General features: G+C 58.2%; 2 protein-coding genes across 4 annotated transcripts in view; one reads left to right on the forward strand and one right to left on the reverse strand.

Moving 5' to 3' along the window:
• Window positions 1–15,315, reverse strand: part of MSRB1 (methionine sulfoxide reductase B1) — a 68,863-nt gene extending 53,548 nt beyond the window's left edge. Inside the window, exons 1-4 of one of the 2 annotated variants that reach the window (XR_009746986.1) lie at window positions 15,164–15,315; window positions 14,630–14,772; window positions 14,184–14,298; window positions 13,500–13,609 (exon numbers count right to left, since the gene is read on the reverse strand). Coding sequence is in view for 1 of the 2 variants with exons in the window: in XM_061473957.1 (XP_061329941.1) it covers window positions 13,578–13,609; window positions 14,184–14,298; window positions 14,630–14,772; window positions 15,164–15,218 (345 nt within the window). In the remaining variant the exon portion in view is untranslated. Of the gene's footprint in view, window positions 1–13,395; window positions 13,610–14,183; window positions 14,299–14,629; window positions 14,773–15,163 lie in introns of those variants that run through there. The other variant, XM_061473957.1, reaches the window with a different exon arrangement.
• Window positions 15,316–15,474: 159 nt separating this feature from the next.
• LOC133279786 (testis-expressed protein 2-like) lies at window positions 15,475–23,175 on the forward strand. 2 transcript variants are annotated; one of them, XM_061473936.1, is made up of 13 exons: window positions 15,475–15,787; window positions 16,728–16,880; window positions 18,252–19,123; window positions 19,211–19,435; window positions 19,526–19,820; window positions 20,092–20,303; window positions 20,465–20,611; window positions 20,716–20,815; window positions 20,956–21,088; window positions 21,190–21,327; window positions 21,522–21,734; window positions 22,004–22,124; window positions 22,613–23,175. In XM_061473936.1, exons 3-13 carry the CDS (start codon window positions 18,260–18,262, stop codon window positions 22,784–22,786), a joined length of 2,622 nt encoding a protein of 873 aa, XP_061329920.1. In that variant the 5' UTR covers window positions 15,475–15,787; window positions 16,728–16,880; window positions 18,252–18,259; the 3' UTR covers window positions 22,787–23,175. The 2 variants fall into 2 exon arrangements, with proteins under 2 accessions (XP_061329920.1, XP_061329921.1); XM_061473937.1 differs by having other exon boundaries at window positions 19,235–19,435.
• The last annotated feature ends 170 nt before the right edge of the window (window positions 23,176–23,345 follow it).

Genomic DNA, 23,345 nt, shown 5'->3' on the forward strand with positions numbered 1-23,345 from the left:
TCCTCGCTGCTCACTTGCAGCACACCAGCTTCCCCAGCCAGCTCCATGCCACCACGCTCAATCTCTGCAGGAATCAGCTTTTTTTTCAAGCAAATCTATTTACAAGCTGCCTTTTTTTTTTTTCCCCCCTTCCTTTTTCCAGGATAAAATTCCCAAACCCATTTTGGGTGGTAGGGGCTGGGTTTGCCTCTTTGCCATCAGAAAAAGCACAGTCACCCGGTGCAGATGGCTGCATTTACAAGTCTATGAAGCTCTGGCATGGCCACTGCTAATCCCAGGCACAGGTGGGGGGTAGCTTTCATTTGGCTCTGGTTCAGCCAAATATCCAGTGGCCAAATGGAGAGGAAGGTGTGGGATGGAAAATGGGAACATCTGGAGCAATAACAAAGCAAAGTATGAAAGGAAACGTCTCAAAGCACGGAGGAACCAAAGTGGAGCTCAAAGGGGAGGGAAGCAGGGTCCCGAGTGTCCTGACATGCATTTGGCTGGGTTTTGGCAACGGGGAAAGTAAGAAATGAGGTGTGAAGGAGGGAGGAAAAAGCAACCACTGGGTTAAACACTGAGCACCCCCAGCAAAACCTGCTCCTCTGCTGTGGGAAACAGATTTCAGGGTTTAATGCAATAAAACCCGAATTTTGTAAGTTTTCAGTAGTAGCAGAGGGATCAGGCCGCTATTTTGGGTCAAACCCCTGGTTTTTAGGCCGCCACAAGAGGTGGTCCCACTCCATCCTGCAGTGATGCTAGGCAGCCCCCGGCATAGGTCAGCAGCTGCAGGTACCCCCAGCAGCACCCAGGCTCCATTTCCCAGCACTACTTAAGCCATATATAGGGGTAATGCATTTTCTTTGTCTGTTTGCATTGTCTATTCCAGCCTTAACTCTGCAAAACCCTTAAGACAGCAAAATATCGCCCCATTAAGAAGCGCTAATGAACAGATAATGACTCGGGTAATGAGCAGAAGGAGCTAATACACTCATTTGCCCTAATAGTGGCATGCATCATGCGAGCTCATGAGCTAGACACCGAAAGCAAAGCCTGAACAACCAGCAGGTCATGCTGGAGCTGTGCATGTCCTGACCTCGCTTTCCGGGTGGAAAACACCCATTTTCCAGCAAAAAGCTTGGTTTTCACATGGGAGTAAGGGGAGATGAATGGAACAGAGCCACGGGCAGCATGCGGAGAGGGTCTCACCCAGCAGCAAGGGCTGGTCCACGCTCATCTCTCATCATCTGCAATGCACATGGTGAAGCAATCAGCAAGGAAAGGCTGGAACCCTTCCAGAATGGGAGAGGGTGCCGGGTACGCCGGCATTCCCACAGCCCCGGGGCTGCAGAACAACAGCACCAACCACCTGCAGGTGCTGGGGGACTGAGAGCGCTTGCCCATGCCCTTCAATAGCAGGGGGATCCTGCTTCCCAGTATCCTGGCCCTCTCATAGGGAAAAAAAGCCCCATTTGGAGACAAAATCCTTCTGGAGGTGAGGATCCCCCTTTCTGGGGACAGGAAAGTCCTGGCTCCTATAGCACAGGCACCCACATGGGCTCCATCCTGGAGTGTTCGCTGGCTCTGCAGGAAGGAGATGGGGCTTTGCCTGGAGCTGGGCTGATGACAGGAGCTTTCAGTCCAAGCACCCAGGCTCTGCCATGTCTGGGAAGGATGGAGCCAAGACCAGTAACCTGAGGCTCATGAGCCCAAAAGCTCTGCTCCACAGGGAAAAGCCATCACAGGAAGCCTTCAGACCAGCATTGCTCCATTTGGGCTCGTGGTACCCACCAGCATCCCATGGCTGAATAGTTGGGTGCTTCATAGAATGGTTTGGGTTGGAAGGGACCTTAAAGCTCATCCAGCTCCAACCCCTGCCATGGGCAGGACACCTTCCACTAGAGCAGCTTGCTCCAAGCTCCTGTGCGCAACCTGGATATCCCTGCATCCCTCTCCTCATGTCATCCCCATCTTTAACTGTCACGGCTGTCAGAGCTCCTATAAGCACCCTCTTCCTCCCAACAGCCACAACAGGATGTTGGGGACCACTTTGGTGTTCACCCACCCCATGCAATGGCAGGTACAGAGTTGGGGCCGGGCCCCCCAGCACTTCTCCCACTGCCCCCCCCCCCCAGCAGGACCTACATCCTGGGGCTAATGTGAACACCCCGTGGTCATTTTTAACCTCAGATCTTTGGCATCATTAATAACATACATGTGGGTCTTGCTTCCCCTATGGGATAACATCTGGGGGAGATTCATCATGGCCACGGCGGGCTGCAGCCCCCCGCTCTCCCCATGGAGTAGGATGGGTCACATCTGAGCACTGAGCTGCTTGATGTGGAGTCATTAGCATGCACAGACTTCCAGCCCAATTACTTGACAGATGAAATCAAGATCCGCTGCCCTTATTGTTTGCATCTGGAGCACACGAACTCCTCCTGCCTCCTTCTCCTCCTTCCCAGCCTGGCCATGGCTGTGCCAGCATTGGCTTCATCTGGATGCTGCTTACCATGGCTTGGCTTATGGGATCTCAAAAACACCACAGCAATTTACCCCTACACAAGGGCAATTGCCCACAGCACCTTCAGAGATGAAAAGCTGCACCATTTCCTGACTATTTCTATGGAGCCAGGCTGAGAGAGCTGGGCTGGGTCAGCCTGGAGAAGAGAAGGCTCCTGAAGGGGAGACCTTAGAGCAGCTCCAGTGCCTGAAGGGGCTACAGGAAACCTGGAGAGGGGCTTGGGACAAGGGATGTAGGGACAGGCCAAGGGGAATGGCTTTAACCTGCCCAAGGGGAGACTGAGATGAGCTCTTAGGCAGAAGCTCTTCCCTGTGAGGGTGCTGAGGCGCTGGCACAGGGTGCCCAGAGAAGCTGTGGCTGCCCCATCCCTGGCAGTGTTCAAGGCCAGGTTGGACACAGGGGCTTGGAGCAAGCTGCTCCAGTGGAAGGTGTCCCTGCCCGTGGCAGGGGTTGGAGCTGGAGGAGCTTTAAGGTCCCTTCCAACCCAAACCATTCCATGGTTCTGTGATCCCAGGTGAAGGCAGGTGGGTGCAGCAGTGATTTTCTCCCAGGAGGAAGTTTGCTCTCGCAGGACACAAGAGCAGAGCCCAGGTGGATCACACCACAACCTGTTCCCAGCTCCAGCTCTGCAGCCAAGCGCTGCTCTTTACCCACTGCTTCTACACAAAGGAGCAATTATGCTCCATTTCTCCCCATTAACACGTTGAGCAGCACTGAGCTTGCTTCAGGAGGAACAAACAAGCAGTTGCATCAGAAATACTTGAGGTGCTGAAGTCAGCGCGCAGGTGTTGGGGCTGATGCAGCACCAGGCAGAGAGCCAGCGCCAGCACAAGCAAAAGCTCCTAATCCCAGAGATTACAACCAATAACATGGGGATGGGGCTCTCACCCCTCACAAAGCACCAGCCACTGCTGCTGGTGGGTTTGGCTTTGCCCCAGAACCTCTCCTGGAGCTGGTAGCTAAGGGAGAGGTTAATTCTTGCCACGCGTCTCGCTTTGGTGCTGGTGCTTCACCAGGGGCTATAGGATGGAAACGGGGATCTCCTCAGAGGAAGCCCCCAAGACCTCCTGGCTCATCACTATGGGAGTGGTGATGGTCCTGGCTGCTGCAGGGGCATCGTTCCCATGTGGCATCATCCTCAGGGCAGAGGTGCCGGTGTCCCCATGGTGCAGGAGGATGCTCATGCAGCCCCATGCCCAGCACAGAGCTGCAGCAGGGATGAGGGGCTGCTGCAGAGGCAGGCACCGAGCAGCAGAAAGAATCTGGGTTTCTTTCTTCCCCTCTAACCCATCTGTCCTTAATTTCTTCGGGGGTTTCACTCCAAATTCCTCAGATTCTATGGCAAATGCTTTGCAGTCCTCGGCTCCGCTGCCTCAGCGCCTGCCAGGGCAAAGGGAAAACACCAACCCCAGAATTCACCAGCAAATGACCCATGTCCAACCAGCATCACCAGCAGCAACACAGAAGCAGCAGGAGCCTGTACTGGGCGCTGCACCAGCCCATTGCTCAGTGCAGCAGCAGGAGACAATGGGTCTTATGGCAGGGGATACCAGACTGCACATAGCCCCGGTTCCAGCCTGCATCCATCCATCACTGTGTGCTGTGATCCACACACAGTGCAGGGTCCAGAGCTTCGGACCCTTTTTTCCCCCCCCAATACCCAGACCAAGTGGTGCCAAGCACACAGCCACATTCTCACTGCACATCCTTTCCCCTCCTGCAGACCAGGAGGCAGATGTCCTCCCTGCCAGAGCTCTGCTGGGGGGTGTTTCCATTTGCTTTTATCATTTATAGCAGCAAACTGCTTGTTTTGTCTTAATTTTGCAATGACAAGATGGCAGCTCTGGGCTAAAAGCAATGCAAATGTCTCAGGAGCAAACCCACGTCACACAAGGCACCCATCCCTGCAGGAGCAGCGGCGTGCCATGATGTACATCACAGCGCTGCTAATTACCCACTAATTTTACAGACTCCTTTATGGTTTAGCAGTGATTTAACCTCTCTCATGGGCTGGAGCCCTCCAGGCAGAGCTCTCCTGGTAGGCATCAGGATGGCTCTGCAGTGGTTCCCCGAGGAGAGCAGAATCCTGGCACCAGGATGCTGGGGACAGCACAGGAAGCACTCACAGCCTGGCTGAGGCCAAGCTTAGGGAGGTCACAGCTCCCCTTGGACACCAGGATCCAGAACATCCCCCCAGCTCTTATGCAAAGCAGAAGATCAGATCCTGCACAACCCTGGGTAAAAGCCATCCCTGCCCATGCACAGCTCCAATTCAGGCCCAGTTTCGAAGGCTTAAGCCGTGCCTTGGGTTGACACAAGCTGTCGACAAGAGCAACGTTTCCTCCCCAGAGCCTGCATCCAAAGGCAGGGGGTTGATAAGCATCAGGATCCCGCGCCAGCCTCCGATGGAGAAATTAAAGGGATGCCTTGAATATTTTGGCGACTCGTGCACGTGAGCAGCTGTAAATGAAGGCACGATCCGTCTCGCCCTTCAGCACGTATTGGCACACAATGCAGCCTGGGGTTGGCTCCCCCCAGTTTAAACCCAGCTCCCAATGCATCCCTCGGAGACAAGAAGTGCTCGGGGCTTATCCTCGCCCATCCTGCACACACCCATGTGGATTAAACCCAGTGCACATCAGTGACTGCCCTGCTCCAGCCCGGTGCAGTGGGGGCTGCAGCAGGCAGTGCTGCTCAGGGAGCCCAGGTACACAGGAACACGCAGTCACTGGGTTTTTCTTCCCCCCCTTACAAGCACTGCACCCCCAGGCTAAATGGAACGAGGCAAACAGCAGAAAACACCCCAAAACCCACTGCAAACGGCAGCTCCATCCTGGCCACGCAGCACAAGGGGCACCAGCAGCGATGCAGCTTTGTAAGGAGCCTCCAACTCCAAGAGCCCAGGGATGTGTCCCATGGGCAAGCTGGGCTGCAGCAAGCACCTTGCTCTGAAGGGAGATCCACCTCACTGAGAGCCTGAGGGACCACAGCAGCCTCCACCTCATGGGAAGCTGCATCCCACGCTTCCAAAGCCCCCATCTCCATCCACATGGATCCCACCAGGGATGAATGCAAACTCCAGCAATGAATTGCCCAGGAAAGGCCTGCTTGGGCTCACAGCTCTCTGGAGGAGTCAAGCACCCACAAACCAGGGTGGGTATTGAGGCTGCAGATGTATTTAGGGTAGGGGGTGCAGGAGGCCCCATTGAGGAGCACCCCCATGATCCACCACCCAAACTGGGGGCTCCCACTCCACAGCAACTCTTCACCTTCCTGTTTGCCAGCATTTATGTGACATCTATTGCTCAGTTTTTAAATCACACAGTTAAAGGCAATGAAATACAATGCCCATGGGGACAGGGACACAGCTCAGAGCTGCTCTTAAGGATTTGCTGCATTCAGCCAAAGCATCCACTCACCAAATGGGGCCATCAGGCAGGGGGTTTGCTCCTGCTGACTCCAGTGCTCTTTATCTGGAGGGGTTTGAGGTCTCAGTGTTAACAGAGGTGCCAAGGCAACCTCCACCCCAAACTGCTGCTGACCTCACCCTGATAGGGACAAAGACTGGTTGCTCCCTCCTTTAAACCCTACTCTGGGTGGTGCCTGACCAGGTGGAGCAACTCAGCCCCATCAGTATCCCCACCACACCACCTGCTTTGCCTAAGCAGGATCAGGCCAGTGGTGCCCCACTTCTGCAGGGCTCCCAGCAGCAGGGACCCCACAGGCTTCATGCACCAGTGATCTGGGTTTGTCCTTGACTGACACATCCAGCTCTGTAAAGCAATAGGACAAGCAGGAATAAGCTCTCTGTGCCCATCACCAGTGCTTCTGGGCTGGGAAGGGACATATTTGCCCATTGCTCAAGCTCATTTTTTGGCAGGTCACTATTACAATGAGCTCTAAAGAGCCAGGGAGGGGATGCAGCCGGTCCCACTCGGGGCCTCATGAACCCTGAGAGGTGGATAAAGAGCTGCTTGGCAATACAATAAAGGAGGGTGTCTCCGTACCTCAAAGGCACGTTGGGAAGCCTGGCTGAGGCTGAACACCAGCAGAGCCTCCAGCTCCCATCCCGCAGCACCACGGGGCAATGGGACAGCGTGGACCATCTCTATGGGGGATACTGGTCTCTACCTCACTTCATGGATGAGCTGGGGCACAGGGAGTCTCAGATCCCCAGTACCACACAACCCAGGGGGTTCAAAGCCTCTTTGGGAACCAAACCTGCGATCCCTCCGTGCCTGTTCCCATCCAAACTCCAATCCAGAGTGGCACAGGTCCTGCTGGTCTTCCCTGCATCCCACCAGAGTGGCCATGCCCGCTTGTTGCCATCCTGCTGCAGTGCATGGGCTGGACAGGAAAATGAGACAATCTCCAGTATTGCATCTTAGAAACCATCAGTGAAATGAGCTATTTCCATTAAGTGCAATCTAAGTTATGTGGCACTGTCAGGACTGATGATGGAACACACTCCCTTCGGCATCGCCAGCGCAGGAGGATGTATTTCACGAGCTTCATTTCATGGTCCATCACTGACCTCACCACACATACACACACTTGCACCCACAAACCCTGTTCCCTTGAGCTGGACTTCCCAGGAAAAGAGCATCCCACCCCATTCCTGTCTCACTGTCTGGGATGGGTGGATGGAAAGCACCGCAGTTGGGGTTATGGATGGTAGGGAGCTGCGCTGTGCAGTGTGCCATGCCCCAGGGCATGGATGGATGGATGGATGGATATGGGATGTGCCTGGGAGAAGCAGCACCTCCCGCCTGCATTACATCCCTATCAGAGCCTCAATGCTTTACCCACCGGAGCCAGCAGCTTGAATTAGGCTTAGATTAACAGGTTTGATCTCTTACTTTGAGTTTTATGCCTTTGAGACTGCTTTTAAAGCTCAGAGGAGTTAATTTCCAGCAGAGCTGCCGTGCTGCTGGCAGGCCCAGCCGTGGCCATGAAATACCAGCCCCTGCTCAAGACGTCAGAGGGGAACAAAGATAGACTGTGATGCAGGGAAGATGCACGCATTCCGCATCATGTCCCAGGAATGCAGCACAGCCCTGAAGACACATGGCTCCAACCTCCCTGCCAAGCTGATCTTGTCCTCTTTAAATAGACTCTTTAAATAGACACCCTCTCGGGGGCTTCCCAGGCTTTTATATGGCACCTAATAACAGTTCACAACCATCGTATCCTCCTGGATGCTCCGGGAAGCTCCTCACTGGGTGCTGCTCCCCAGGCGCCCGGATCTCATGGTCTCGGGGTTTGCAGGAGCTCTTGGCAGTGCTCCCACAGCTTCCCTGCTCCTGAAGGGAAAGGCTCGAGGCACAGCAACCTCTCCATCTAAATTAAACCGGGCTCTATTTACCGCTCATGCTAATTGAGTTACATTAACTCCGAGCTGGATGAGAAGCAGAGCCTGCCCTTACAGTTCCTGGTCTTAATACGTTTAGTGCTCAGAGGAGCGCACGCCAGTGCGTCGTCGTGTTCAAAGCGGAGGAATTTGGTCCTGGGCTGTTTTCATCCTGCCCTGACAAGGCTGGCTGGGAACGCAACGGGGTTTGGGGGATTGGGGTGCAGAAGGGCTGTGAGTTCAGTGCAAAACCGCTGGGCTTCTGCCACTAGTGCTGGGGAGCAGAAACCCCACTGCGGTGGCATGAACGGTGCTGGATGGTGCTGGAGCACTGAGATGGGCTCAGGGTGATGCCACTGCTGCATAGGCAATGAGCAGAGGGTGCTACCAGGAGTGGGAGCAGCTTCTCACCCTGGTCCATATCCTCTCATCTCAGCAGGAATACCAGGATCCAACCTCATCCTCTTGCAGGATCCGGTCCCCATGGTGCCATCCTCACTGTCCCCATCCAAGTGGCACAGCCTGCAGTACCCGCTTAAAAGCTGGGGCACAGCACAGGACAGAGGTATCAGTGCAGAAGGAGGACGTGCCATCAGCCCTGACGCCATCAAGATGAGCCTCATTCAGAAAGCTCAAGCAGGAGACTTCAATAAGACCGGAGGACGCTGCCAAGAGTCACACTTCCTATATTGAAGTGCATAAAAGCTGGACATGTAAGACATGAAGAAAGCACTGTCAGGGTAGGCCAGTGCCAGCCAGCAAATATATAACAGTGGGAACATGAAATATTAATCACTGGTGCATAAAACAATAGGAAAAACCTGCCTTTTGAGGCAGCCATCAATCCTCACTCAGCAGGGAACATCAAGAGACGCTAATACCATACAGGTTCTGCTTAAATATTTGCCTTCCTTAATGCTCACGCAAGAAGCATTTGCTTTGAAGTCGAAAATAGACTGTAAATGTCTTTTGTGTGAGATGAAACATGATAAGACATGAAACCAGGAGGCTAAACTGTAGTTAATCACGGTGGTTTTACAAGCAACAAATCATTGCAGCAGACAGTGAAGTGCATCAAGCGCACGCCATGAGGATCGCAGGGAGGAGGACCCCAGCTGGACACCACCCTCCACCAGTGGGGTTTTGGGTTATGGGCCAGTGAGGTGGCCATGGGAGCAGCCGTGGGGCTGGAGCAATGCTGGTGCAGGGCTGGATCCATGCTCACAGCATTGGACTGACTCTTGCAGGGCTGGATTGATGCTCTCAGGGCTGGACCGATGCTCTCAGGTGATGCTCTCGGGGCTGCACCAGTGCTCGCAGGCCTGGACCAATACTTGCAGGGCTGGACTCAAGCTCACAAGGCTGGACCAGTGCACATAGAGCTGGAATGATGCTGGTGCAGGCCAAAGCAGCTTTCCCTGGTGAGGCCTTACCCCCAGGGCATGGGGTGATGTGTTTTGGGGATGGTTCATCCGGTCCCAACACCACAGCATGGAGAGGGCAGGAGTCCTGTGGGCACCCCTGTGTGCCATCACCATCCCAAGAAGGTGGCACCGGCTCTGCCTGCACCCATTCATAGGCTGGGGGTGATTATCCCACCCTGGGCAGACTCTGGGAGACCCATGCACCCCAAAAACATGGGATGTGCTTGGGATGAGGATGGAGCGCACGGTGGGTACGGCTGTCTGGGCAGGGGAAGGGCAGCCCCACCGTCATCACACATCACATCCTGATGCATCCAGCAGCCATTCCTGAACGCAGGATTGTGCCTGCACCACAGCACGCACAGCCAGCCCGAGACAGGAACATCCCACATCAGAAGTGAAGCTCATGATTAGAAGCGATGTGCACTCGAGAGCGTGAGATGAGACCCCAAAGCAAGCATCGAAGTGTGACTGATTAACAAATAACCCCTCACTAATTGCCTTAAAAAGTCGGATCTCAACAGCCAGGGAAGGAAAAAAACCCCAAGATTAACATTTTCCTTGGGCTAAACATTTTTCCGGCCTGCCCAGACCCATTCCCGGTGATTCCAGCCATGATCTCCCAAATTAACACATGCCACAAACGGAAAACTCATTTCTCCACCTTGTGGCTTTGGGAGGATTCATCAAACCTCAGGAGGAGCACCCGGCCAGCAAGAGGAAGCCTGGAATAGGGAGAGACGAAGCTATTGTTGGTGAATGAAGTGGAATGAGCCTTTAGTTTTCTCCAGCTATTGCTGGATGTGCTGAGGGATAGAAGAGCAATCCTGGATGGAGCGAGCACCTCCCCTCCTGCAGCATCCCAGGGACACCATAGAGTGGTTCAGTGCAGAGGAATTCCAATGATCCCTTTAAGCAAACTGATGCTCCAGAGCCCATCACTGGGATGGGACCCCAGAATGGCTCAGGGATGCAGCTGGGGTTGAAGCACTCATTTGCCAGGATGGGACTGTACAAGAGCACCCCAAATCAGGCTGCGCTGCCTGCCCCAAGGGATGCCCCCGCGAATAAAACCCCAAAAGTGCCCCAAAAAGGGACAGGCCAAGGGGAATGGCTTTAACCTGCCAGAGGGGAGACTGAGATGAGCTCTTAGGCAGAAGCTCTTCCCTGTGAGGGTGCTGAGGCGCTGGCACAGGGTGCCCAGAGAAGCTGTGGCTGCCCCATCCCTGGCAGTGTTCAAGGCCAGGTTGGACACGGGGGCTTGGAGCAAGCTGCTCCAGTGGAAGGTGTCCCTGCCCGTGGCAGGGGTTGGGACTGGGTGAGCTTTAAGGTCCCTTCCAACCCACCCCCTTCCATGATCCCAGGTGGAAGCAGCCGGGTGCAGCACTGCTGGCTCGCTCCCACTGCGCTGGCTCCAAGGAATCAAAGCAATCAGAGCTTCCCGATGCCTCTGGGTCCTTTCCTCTTTCCTTGCATAACGTCATTTCTCTGGGGCCTGTCATCTTTATTAGGGGAATTAATCTCAGCCCCGCTGTGCTCTGCCGCCGCCGGAGCCATCCCGAGGAAGGTCAAAGAGGCAGCTCCTCTCCATGGCATGCGGATAAGAAAATTAAGGAATTAAAAGGGGAGGTCAGCTGGAGGCTACGGCGCAGGAAATGGATGCTCTTCTGAACGAGCAGGGAAGTGTGTGTCGCCCTGGGAGCATAATCCAATCTCTGCCACTAAACCCACAGCACTGCTATGGGGCTGCTTTTGCCTCACTAAGCAAAATCCTCTGATTCGACCCAAATTGTCATTAGGGTAATGATTAAATGAGGATGAATGGTGGAGGGGAAGGACCGGACATAGACTGCCGGAGGGGATGGGGATGCCCAGTGCTGCAGTGGTCCAGAAAGGATGAAGGACCTGACGATGCTGAGGATGGTGGAGCTGGGAAGGGATGGGATCTGCTCTGCAGGGTCACATCCTGCATCCTCAGCACCAGGCACTGCCCAGGCCTTCCAGCCTGCAGTCTTTAACACGAAATCCTGGATGGATTTCCAGGTAAATGCCCCATCCCTATTTAAACCATCCTGAGTTTGTTCTCCTCGTTGTTCCAAGGATGCGGTACCCACACCAGCAGCATCCCTCCCTCTGTAGCGCCTGGGGAAGGGTTAGGAAAAGCACTTGCACCCTCCCGTGCCTGCGGCCACGAACTGCAAGGCAGCGGGGAAACACGCTGCGTTCCCGTGGGACACAGCGCTGGGAAGCCACGGGTAGCAGGAATCACCACTGCTCCTCTTAAGTGGTGATTCCCAACCTGTGGTTTCCTTCTACTGCAGCATCCCAAGGGAAACCACCCCAAAAATGCCTCCATTCCCAGCGGTGCAGGCGAGGACAGGATTCACAGGGATGGATGGATCCACAGGGGTCCCCAGTGGGAAGCCAAGGGGCAGCTCCTGCGCCTTGGGATTTGTGTGGAGGTCACCAGAGCAGGGACAAAGCAACACATAAGAGGATTAACTGGTTGAAAAGCAGCTTGAAGCAACCTTCAGGCTGGACCTTGATTAGCAATTACAGCTGGATGCGGATGGGGAAGGTGCTGAGGGTGATGCCATGGGGCATGAGCCACGGTGGGACAGGAGGGAGACATGGAGCTGGCTCCTCTGCTCCAAGGCGGACTTTACCCCTTTGGAACTGGGGTCCAGCAAAGCCCAGCTCAGGTCTCCAGCCTCCCATAAACCCGGTACCCAGCTCTGATGGGGTGAAGGGATCTTTACAAGAGAGGAGCTTCCAGTCTTTGTGTGAGGAATCCACCGTGAGGCACTGCTGAAACTCAGACCCCTTCTGCCCAGCAGGTACCACAACACTGTGAAACAAGCCGAAAACAGCTTCACTTGGGCAAAGACAGGAAGTGGAGCGGAAAGGAAACCTTCCCCAGTGAAGGTTTTGCCCCTGGGATTGCCCAAAGGCCTCCAATGCATCCCCCTTTTACATGGCAAATCCTGGGGTAATGGTAACAGCTACAGGATTAAACCACACACACTGACTTCGAGCTAACCCTGTAGGCTGGAGACTCCAGATGAAACCTGCCCAGGGCTTTGTGCCTGCGCCCGTGCCTGCCTCACACGCATCCCACCACTGGTGCAGCCCCCCCATCACTGCAACCACCACCAGCAAAGCCAGCAGCGAAGGTAACCCCTGGCAGATGCTCCACGGTGCCCTCACTTTAACAGAAGAGGTTATTTCTCCAACACAGTGACTCAGTGCTTTATTTTCAGTATAGAAACGGGTACAAGACCAGCAGTGAGCTCCAGGCAACGAACTGGTGCACTGCACTTCGTACGGGTGCCCTCCTCATGCCAGAATTGAGGGAAAACCCATACAGAGGAAAGCTGAGCACAGCAGCACCGTAAGAGCAGTGAGGCCTCCCCAAACCACCCATGTGGCAGCACTGGAGCTGCACCACCAGACCCCGGGTGAGCGAAGGGTTTTGCCATCTTCAGAACTCCTTGTGTGCAATTACAGAGGAGGGCTCGGTCTGGGGACAGGGAGGGAAGGGCACGATGCTGTTAAGGAGCCATCAGTGCCCCTGAAGCCTGAGTTGTGCAAAGGGCAGCCCGCGAGCCCCATTCTGCCCTCCCTTGCACTGAGGAACCATTGGTGCCACCGGAGTTCACAGCACAGTGATAAATCTGGTGTAAGGCCAAGTGAAAACCGAGCCCAGAGGACGTGGGGGATCGAGACCTGTGCGCAAGATGAGGGGTAAAATACCTGGCTGCTCTCTAGTGGGATCATAAACCCATCCTCGCCCTAGCACCCTGGCAGGGTTTATATAGGGCAGTTCATACCATGATCCCAGCCGAGAATAGCACCAGGGATTAACCCGGACTTTGACCTCAGCTAATCCAGAGCTATTCCCTGGAAACGCCGGAGGAGCCGCTCTGGGTTGCATCAGTGCCACGTCAGGCACATGAGCTGCTCCCATGGACCCTGATACAGGCAGAGGGATGCTGGGGAGAACAGAGGGGGTAAGGGTGGGTACAGTGAAGGGCTGCAGTCGTGTGAAACACCTTGGGTGCAGCTCACAACCCAGCCAGCAAGCACAGAGCTCCAGCACCCCCATTTTCCCCTTACCCCCCCCCCCACTCCTCCCAGCACCCCAAATCAGAGCAGCACAGAGAAGGAACTGGCCCAGGGACACCAAGAGCGTCTCTGGGGGTTCTCTTGCTGGTGATGACCCTTGACTGGATGGAGCACCCCGAGGCTGAACGCAGGATGAGCCCAAGAGCAGTGCGCAGGCAGAGCAGGATTGTGCTTACTTCTCCTTCAGGTCCTTGTCTGCTTTGCCTGAAAGGAGGAGAGGAAAAATCCGGGCTCGTGTTTCCCACCCCAGAGCCACCAGCCCTTTTTACACGGTCATTTCCCTACACCCGGCCAGCATCCTACCTCCCACAAGTGGGAAGCAAGCCATGGCCAAGGGGCTGCCCTGAATTTGCCTCCCAAAGCCTTTTCTGACCCAGGGGAGGCAATGAGCAGGGTAACCACAACAGCAAATACCCCTTCCCATAGAGCAACAGTCAGAGCTCCCACTCCACTTCCCCAAGGAATTCTCCCAGCCCCATTTAAGCCACCACAGGAGCTCCCTGCCCTTGCCCTGCACCGCAATCAGAAAGCCCCAGGGCTGCGCTGCCCCTCACAGCCCCATGCAGGAGGTCCCCCACGCTCCCTATTTCACCATGGGAGCCCAGCTGAGCAGAGTGAAGCCTGGGGGATTTATAACAGGATGGAAGTGGCTCCTTGGCTTATCTGAAGAAGCAGCTACGCCCGGCCGCAAGCAGTGCAGCGCGCACCGCGTGTGGCTATCAGCAGTGTCCCCAAACGAACCGCATGGGGTGGAAGAGCTCCCAGCCACAGCCGGTACCTTTTGGGATGAACTTCAGCGAGCTGCTGAATATTCAGAAGCGGGACTGGCCCCTCTTCGGCCCGTCATTGAGGAACTCATGGCCGAGCCCGTTGCCGCACTTGCCACAAGACACCTACAAATGATAGAATCATGGCATGGTTTGGGTTGGAAAGGACCTTAAAGCTCATCCAGCTCCAACCCCTGCCACGGGCAGGGACCCCTTCCACTGGAGCAGCTTGCTCCAAGCCCCTGTGTCCAACCTGGCCTTGAGCACTGCCAGGGATGGGGCAGCCACAGCTTCTCTGGGCACCCTGTGCCAGCGCCTCAGCACCCTCACAGGGAAGAGCTTCTTCCCCATTTCCAACCAGAACTTCCCCTGTTTCAGTTTAACCCCATTTCCCCTTCTCCTGTCCCTACAGTCCCATGGGGCTGTTCTGCTGTCCCCAGGGTTTCCGTGTTGGCACCTTTAAGGCCCCCGGCCGCTCCAGGCGCTTGGCCACGCTGTCCTCATGGATGGTCTCGGTGAACGCTGGCCACGGGGACGAGTGCTCGTACTTTGATCGGCTGGAGAACAGCTCATGGCCACACCTGGCACAGACGTAGATGCCTGCGATGGGTGGTGGGAGAGGGGTCAGTGATGGGGGCAGCACCCGCATGGCTCCCAAGGGACTGGGACGGGGACATGAGACACCCACATTGGACTTCATGGCCGCAACCCACATCCCATATAAGGGCCCCTCTACAGCAGGACAGGATCCCCCAAAGGGCCCCTATATGAACCCCCCCCAAGTCCGGGTCGTGTCCCTCCCTTTACGGGGGGATCCCCCAACAGACGGGACCCGCAGCCCGGTTCCCAGGGTGAAGGATGCCCACAGGAAGAACACCGCATTCCCCCCGCCCCAAGCCGGGATTCCAGCCCTTACGGGAGGGTCCCCAAACCCCACGGGGCCCCCAGAACCCCCCGAGAGCCCCCGCCCGGCGCCGCCGGCCCCGCTCACCCGGTTGGAAGTGGTCCTTGAAGACCTCTCCCCCCAGGAAGGAGCAGAAGGACATGGCTGCGCCCGCCGCACCGGGACCCGGCCGCTCCGCCCCGGCTCCGCCCCGGCACTGCCGCACCGCGCCCACCAGAGGGCGCCGAAGGGCGGGCGGTACCGCAGGAGGGGGGGGGGGTCCCGGTACCGGGTGGGGGGGTCCCGTTATCGAGACCGCTCCGCCCCTGTTGCCCCAGTGGGGAACCCCGGTGCGGGCCCCGCCGCCCCGGTGAAGGGCTCCCGGGTGGGGGAAAGCCTCTGCGGGGGGGGCGCGGTCCTGCGGATGCTCCGGTCCCGCCGGCTGGAGCGGGGCACCCGCACCGAGCAGGACCGCGATCACGGCGGATGCTCCGCCTCCAGCAGCGGCTCCTCGCCCCGGCACCGGCATCACTGCCTGGATCCCGGCATCGCCAGGACGGGCCGGCCTCCTGCAGCACCGGCACCGGAGCTTCTGCCCTGGCACAGGGTCCGGTGGCCCCCCGGCACCGGGACTGAGCCTCCCGTCATCCTCCCCCCCCCCCGCACCAGCACCGGTTCTGCGCCTGCACCGGGTCTGCTCGTCCTCCTCCGGCCCTTCCCCGTCTGCCTCAGGTATCGGCACTGCGGGAGCGGGGCCCGGCAGGGAAGGAACCGGGACCGGGATCGGGGCCGGGTGGTGGTGGTTGGGCAGCTCTTGGAGTGACCTGGGGGCTCCCCCCATCCCGGGGGTCTCAGTGGATGGAGTGCAGGCCCATGGCCAATGGGGACCCCCATCCCATCGCCCCAGGAGCAGAGGGCCGGGGGTCACCCTTGGGACCCCCCTGGAGACCACAGTGGGAGGCGATGTGGGGCTGAAGGGAAGGAGGAGGCAGGAGCCTGGCGTGCGCAAGGTAAGCCTTGGTAAGCCTTCAAACCTGGCTTTGAAGGTGAACCTTGGCAGGCTCCAGGAGGAGCATCCAGGTGGTGGGAAGCATCTTTCACGTCACCACGAGTCTCCTCTTCCCTGGTTTTACCTGAGGACCCTTGGATAAGTCCTCACCCAGTGGGCTCTCATGGAAATTCCACCTTCCTTTGGCCAAGAGCAAAAACGCTGATGCCCTTTGGACAGAAGCCGGGGACTATCCCAAGGAACCAGCCCTGCTGCTGGATAGAGCCTGGCAGCAAAGCAAACCCCTGCTCCCTAATGCCAATGGACATCTCCATCACCCCATGGAGACCCCAGTGTGGGGCCAGCACTGGTGATGCTCCTGCCCGCTGGGCGCTGCCGCCTTCAATCAGCTCAGGCTCTCCTCCAGGCAGAGTGAACTGCCCGCTCCAGCCCTTGGGACTGATGATTCCCGTGGTCCAGCCATGCACCCATCCGGGTCCATCCCATTGCTCCCACCCTCCCAGGCACCCAGGGGTGGCTGCGTTTCAGCAGCGCATCTCCAGCCCCCACTGCACTTGCGGTCCCTGACAGATGAAGACTCCCATACAGTCCCAGGCTATTATTATCCCTGTCTCCCACTGTGCTAATGGTCTCTCAGGAAACAGCCTTTTTCTGTGTTTTTAGCTTGTAAAACCCACGGATACCGGAGCGGTTGTAAGGAAAAGGCAGATACAGAGCAGAGCACAAGCACGGGGGAGCTGATGTCCCCCTAACCCAACGGGGACAGGGAGCAGTGACCTGGCAGGACCGGCCCAGGACCAGCCCCGGGGCTTTCTGGTAGGCTGGGAAAGTTGATGGGTGGTACTGGGGATACTGGGGATGGATGTGGCATGGTGCCATTGAGAAACCTGCATGATGAGGGGTAAGCGGGGCTTTCAGCTGCCTCCCAGTTGCTCTGCTTGGGTGGGAGGTGTTGGAGAAGGGGTTCCTTCTAAAGCCCAACTCTGGGGATCATTCTCCTCCCCTCACTCCACGTTTTGCTATTTCAGTGCTTTGGCTGGTGCTGGTGGTGCCGACAGTGCCAGCACCACAGCCAGGTTTCTGCTCGGTGCTGGTTATCACCCATGGATCATTTGGGGTTCACAAGTGGCTGCTGTAAGCCAGAAGCAAATCAAAAGCCACAGAACGTGGTGTTATATAAACAGGGCTGGAGGCAGCCACAGCAGAGCCTGTCATTGATTCACAGCACCGAAGTGCTTTGAAGATCCAGGTTGAGGAGGATGCAGGCGTGAGGCAGCCCCACGGCAGCACCCTGCTTAGCCCTGCTCAGCCCCAGCTCCCTGGGATGGTGTCCTGGTTCCTGCTCCAGGGATGCTGTGAGGGGAACACCCTGGATGCTGGGCTCAGCCCTGCAATGGTCCCTCTGAGCCCATGCTGCAACCCTCATCCCTCCCAAAATCAGGGGCACAGCTTTGGAGCAGGCCATGGCTTTGGCAGGAGCGGTGCAATAGAGGGATCACTGTGGCTATTGGGGATGGGACAAAGCTTTGCCATGGCCAGGAACACCCTTAGGGATACAGAGACTTTGTGCTAGTGAAAGTTTTGTGCCTCTTCAGTAAACACAGAGATTGCCAACCCCGTGCATCCAGAGCATCCTCACGCTGAACTGGGGTCACAGATTGGGCTTGCTTCATTTCAAGTCCCTGCAATGGATTAAGCAAGGGCCAAACCATTTGAGCATTAAGTGAGGAACATTTGGAGGAGTCAGAGTCCTGGTGGCTGGCATTGCATCCCTGCTCACAGCCCCTGCACTTCCACCGGGACCAATGGAAGGTGCTGATGCAGGAAAATCCCCGTTGTTCTACTGCAGACCCGGCTCATGGCTCCAGGCTCTCAGAGGCCCCGTTGCTAATTCCCTGCTGAGTTTTATCCTCCTTATACAAGCGGTTCCCCTTGTCATTGCCACCTTACCATGGTATAGTCTCCATCCCATCCCTGCTGGGATGCACAGGGAAAGCCACAAGCCTCCCATCCGCTGGCAGCTCCATGGCCCCAAGGGCATCCCGAAATAGGCTGGAAGGCGATGGGGTCCCCTGGGACACCCTGCTCCTGTTCGGTGGCTGATGGCGATGCTGATGGGGAGGGACAGGGATGTGCTGCGTTTCAAAGAGGCACAGACCCGAGCTGCTTCCCCCCATCCCTTGGCAGCACCGGCGATGCGAGCGATGTCAGACCAGGCTGCGGCAGCAGCGGCCGCCTCTCCGACCCTGGCACCGTCCCCAGGCTCCCCTCGGCGTGGGGACACCGATGGGATAACGCCGCATCCCACCGGCACCAGGGAGGACGGCGGAGGCCAGGACGGCTGCGGGCTTTTCCCATTGGATGGGGACGTAAAGCCTCCCCCTGCATCCCAGTCCAGCGGGATGCTCCTGGCTGACCTCCCGCGGGCCCCGCAGCCGCGGCTCAGCCCGGCCAGGTCCCGCACGGCCCCGTCTTCCCCCAGCGTCTCCCCATCGGAGAGCCGCGCCGCGCTGCTCCGGCTGCGGGAGGCGCGGCTGGAGGACACGAGGAGGCGGCTGTCGGAGGCGGTGCAGGAGCCGCTCAGCCGCCTCAGCCGCCTCATGGCCGAGGAGAGCGGCCCCGTGCCCCGGCCGAAGCCGGCAGCCGCGGGGCAGGATGCGGGGGGCCGCCGGGGACAGCGCCTGCGGGACTGGAGCCCCTGGGAGCCCGCCCTGAACTGCCGCTACGAGATCTGCTCCTACGGGGACGTGATCCAGGTGCTGGAAGTGGCGCAGGGGGACGCGGAGCCCCGGCTGCCGCCGCCCGAGGAGCCGCCGCCGGCGCGGCCCGGGAGCGCGGTGCCGGGCAGAGCCCTCGCCTCCATCGCGCTCCTCGCCTACGGCTACTTCGTGCTGCCGCTGCCGCCCTACGCCGCCGGCCTCTGCCTGGGGCTCGTCTGCGGGCTGGTGCTCGGCTTCCTCGCCGTCCTCCTCCTCGTACCGAGGGCCCCGCCGGTGCCGCGGGGCTGCCTGCGCCCCAAGCTGCTGCCGGGGGAGCCGCGGGAAGCGCAGCGGCTGCAGGTAGGGATGGGACGGATGGGACACGGGGTGGGGGTGCTGGGTACCACCGGCTTGTGCTGCTGCCCCATACGGCACAGCGGGAAGCAGCCGGCTCCATCTCCCCTCACGCAGGGCTGGATGAACCAACTGCACGTCTACGACCCGGAGCTTTTCCACCCCTCGCTCACGCAATCAGTGCTCGCAGTGCTGGAAGGAGCCACCCTCAAGCTCTCCTACCCCAAGAGCAACATCCCGCGCAGAGCCACCTTCGAGGAGGAGATCCTGGATGCTGCGTTCATCAGCCACCGCTCCTATGACCTGACCGACGCCAAGGTGAGCCTGGTGGTGCCCAGGGCCCTCCGATGGAGACCCTCAACACCCCAATGCCCTGGGCTGGCCTCACCACCCCTCTCGGTGTTGCAGGTCTTCCTCTGCCCCCCCAGCCTGGCACGCAAGCGGACGTGGAACAAGAAATACCCCATCTGTGTCCTCCTCCCCGAGCTGGCCGAGGGGGAGTGCAGGGGCAGCGAGGAGCAGGACGAGGAGCTGCAGAGGGACGAGGGGACAAAGAAGGCGCCGGTGCCAGGGCAAGACATCCCAGGGGACACCAGGGAGCGGTGCCTCTACCTGTTCGGGCGGACAGGGAGGGAGAAGGAGGAGTGGTACCAGCACCTGGTGCGAGCCTCCCACGGGACACCCAGCAGCAGCCATGGTGAAGGTGAGAAGCAGCATCGGGTCCTATGCTATGTGCTGGGGACGGTCTAGGGGGTGAGCTGCCTGAGTGCAAAAAGACAAGCCCTTGATAGGCAGCAGTGAGTATATGGGGACGGGAAGAAGCTCCAGGAGCCTAGAGGACCCCCCTTAGAAGCATAGGGTGGGGGGTACGTCACTGGCATCATGGGCAGGCAGCACGTCGCCACATGGGCATCATGGCACATCACACACGAATCATAGCCAGGATGTCACCTCTTGTGTCCCCATGTCCCCAGGCACGGGCCCAGCTCCACAGAGCAGCAGTAGCAGCAGCGGGGGGAGCTCTGAGGACATCCCCTCCGCTCTCCCACCCAAGGAGCTGGCGGGGAGCATCCAGCAGGAGATTTTCCTGGATTACAGCACCTACATGGCCCAATTTGTGCCAGCGCAGGCCGGGGGCAGCCCGGAGCAGAGCCCCTCTCATGGAGCACTGAGCAGTCCCACAAAGGTGAGTGGGATGAGTCCAGCAGTGAGAGCAGGATGCGGGCAGAGGCTGATGGATCCTGCGTACAGCCACTTCCAGTGCTGTGGCTCATCTCCCAGCCAGTGGGTGCCACTGTTCATGGGGCCACCCTGCTCCAGGAGCTGGTGACTGCTGTCCCCCCACAGCTCGGTGAGGATGCAGTGGGGCACAGTGAGCCCTGCATGGCCTGGATGAACGCGCTGGTGGGACGCATCTTCTGGGACTTCCTCCGGGAGCGGTACTGGGCTGAGCAAGTGTCCAACAAGATCCAGAAGAAGCTGAGCAAGATCAAGGTGAGAGGCAGGAGCATCGCAGCACCTGGGGAAGCTCCATCCATGAGGCTCCGCAGTGAGTGCCAGGCTGTGGTGAGCATCCCTTTGTGGTTTCCCTCCATCAGCTCCCCTATTTCATGAACGAGCTGACACTGACAGAGCTGGACATGGGCACGTCCATCCCCTCGGTCCTCAGCGCTTCCAGCCCCACCATGAACGACCGAGGTAAGAGCCCCGCAGGGACCCAGGGCTGGCTCCATGGCAGCTGTTATTGAGGTGCCAGCCTTATCCCTGAAGCAGGGAGGTTTCGGCAGGCTCAGCCCCCGCAGAGCTGGCAGAGGCTCACCCCATCCCTCTCCTGGCAGGGCTCTGGGTGGACATGGAGGTCACCTACAGCGGCTCATTGCAGATGACCCTGGAGACGAAGATGAACCTCTGCAAGCTGGGGAAGGAGAGCGCTGCAGAGGAGAGCGGCCCAGCAGAGGCAGGAGGAGAGGGGTGAGGAGACCGTGCATGGCTGGGGTTCACCCTCCGCTTGCCTGCTGAGGTGAGAGGGTGCTGGCCCCAGGGCACCCGGTGATGCTGCTCGGGGCTCGCAGGGCCAGGCCACGGCTGATCCTGCTGGCAGACAGCGATGCGGAGTCGTCCAGCGCCGGATCCTCCGACGAGGAAGATGTTGCTGCCGCAGAGCCCATGGGAGCCCTGGGGGAGCGGGTGCCACCCCCCGGCACTGAGGGGTAAGGGGTGAATGGGGTCTGTGCTGTGGGAGGCACGGGGCTGCTCCACCACAGGGGGCTCGGGGCTGGTTTCCCTGCAAGGCACACACAGGCACATCGTGCCAGCCCTTCCCTGGGGGCTCCTGTCCCTGGGGGTGCCGTGGGTGATGGCTGAGGGATGCTGGAAGCCGGCACGGGTCTGGGTCTCGCTGCAGCCACGTCAGCGGCAACAGCACGAGCCGGAAGATCCTGCGCTTCGTGGACAAGATCGCCAAGTCCAAGTACTTCCAAAGGGCCACTGAAAACGAGTTCATCAAGAAGAAGATCGAGGAGGTTTCCAACACACCGCTGCTGCTGACGGTGGAGGTGCAGGAGCTGGCGGGAACCTTGGCTGTGAACATCCCACCGCCACCGACGGACCGTGTCTGGTACCTGCTCCCCTTCCTCCCATGCAGGGTGCACAAGCCTCCCCCCACCAGCGCCCCATGGCTTGGCCAGGGACTCACCTCTGGGGTTTTGGGTTCATCCAGGGTGCCAGCAAGCACCCAAAGGGACTCAGACCTCACACTCATTAATCCCAGTCTCCCATTGCAAGCCAGCACCTCCTCCCAGGAGGCAGGTCCCTAAGGCCCAGCAGCGAGGCGGTACCACACAGTCAGGACATGATGCTTTCTGCCCCTTCCCTTTCCCCGTGCAGGTACAGCTTCCGAGTGCCGCCGCAGCTGGAGCTGAAGGTGCACCCGAAGCTGGGCGAGCGGGAGGTGACGTTCCTCCATGTCACCGAGTGGATCGAGAGGAAGCTGCAGCACGAGTTCCAGGTGCCTGGTCTGTAACAGGGCTCAGCAAAGCCAGCTGAAGCATCAGTGCTGCCATCAGGGACAGTGAGACCTCAGTCTGGGATAGGGGTATCTAAACAAGAGCACCAGCACCTCATCTGGTCCGTCCAGCTTTGGGCAGTCAAGAAACACAACCTAAGGAACCTGCTCTGAGCATTGGAGTGCTGGAGGAAAAGTGATTTCCTCCCAGCACATTCAGCCCTGCCCCAAGCAAGGGGATTTACAGGTGTCAGCAACAGGCAGACACCCCCAGAAGGGCTGAACTCCCCCATCCACTCTGGGTTTGGGATGCTCCCCCACAAGATACCTGCACCGCTAAGAACAGAAATGTCCCCACGGGTATTTAGGTACCCAAATCCCCCCAAAGAGCTGCCCATTCGAATGGCTTCAAAGTGCTGGTCCCTGTCCTCTGCCCTGACCGCTCTTGAAGTGTTCAAACCCACTGACTTGTTCTGGTTTCCTCTTTGCAGAAAATCTTGGTGATGCCAAACATGGACGATCTCATCATTCCCATCATGAGCTCTGGCCTGGATCCTCAGCCACCCATGGGGACACTGCCCAGGGACCCACGGGCAGGCCAGAGCCACTGCACAGAGCCCAGGGACCTCGCTGGGACACGGGGCCAACCAGGACCTGGCCACTGACTGCAGCCGGTGCCGTGGGGTCTGAGCTTCTCGGTTCATCTCATCCGCAGCACTTCTGTAGATGAGCCTCCTCCTTACACTGCAAGCACACATTCAGAGCAGAGCCAGACACAGGGCAAGGGGGTTGCTGGAGACACAAGAGCTTCGTGCACTTCCTACCAGGTTCTCCCAGCTCTGGAGCAGCGGAGGGCTGAGCTTTCCACTGTCTGGTTCCCAAAGAGGGTGCGGGACGCCCAGAGCGGTTCTGTACTGAAGGAGTTGGGATCAGCGCTGATCCAAGACATCACAGCTCCACAGCACATCCCACCCTCCCCGCCGGCAGCTGGACTGCAAGGAAAACAGGGGTGAGAAATGAGTCCAAAGCTGAATAAATCCATCACTGCCCAGTCTTACCTAGCAGCATCTTATTGTACACGAGTTCCCACAGCTGCTGAAGACGGATTCGGGATTGTGGGGCTTTGTGCAGGGAGAGGAGTCCGTGGGTCATGCTTCAGCAAAAGGAGTGCTGGGGGGTGCATGTGAGAGGTGGAGAGGGCCAGTAAGAGGCAGGTCATGGGAA

This window comes from Pezoporus flaviventris, unplaced genomic scaffold (genome assembly GCF_033815535.1).
Source record: "Pezoporus flaviventris isolate CSIRO_AGI_PZ_B2104156 unplaced genomic scaffold, CSIRO_AGI_Pfla_v1 ptg000078l, whole genome shotgun sequence".
Classification (NCBI taxonomy): domain Eukaryota; kingdom Metazoa; phylum Chordata; class Aves; order Psittaciformes; family Psittacidae; genus Pezoporus; species Pezoporus flaviventris.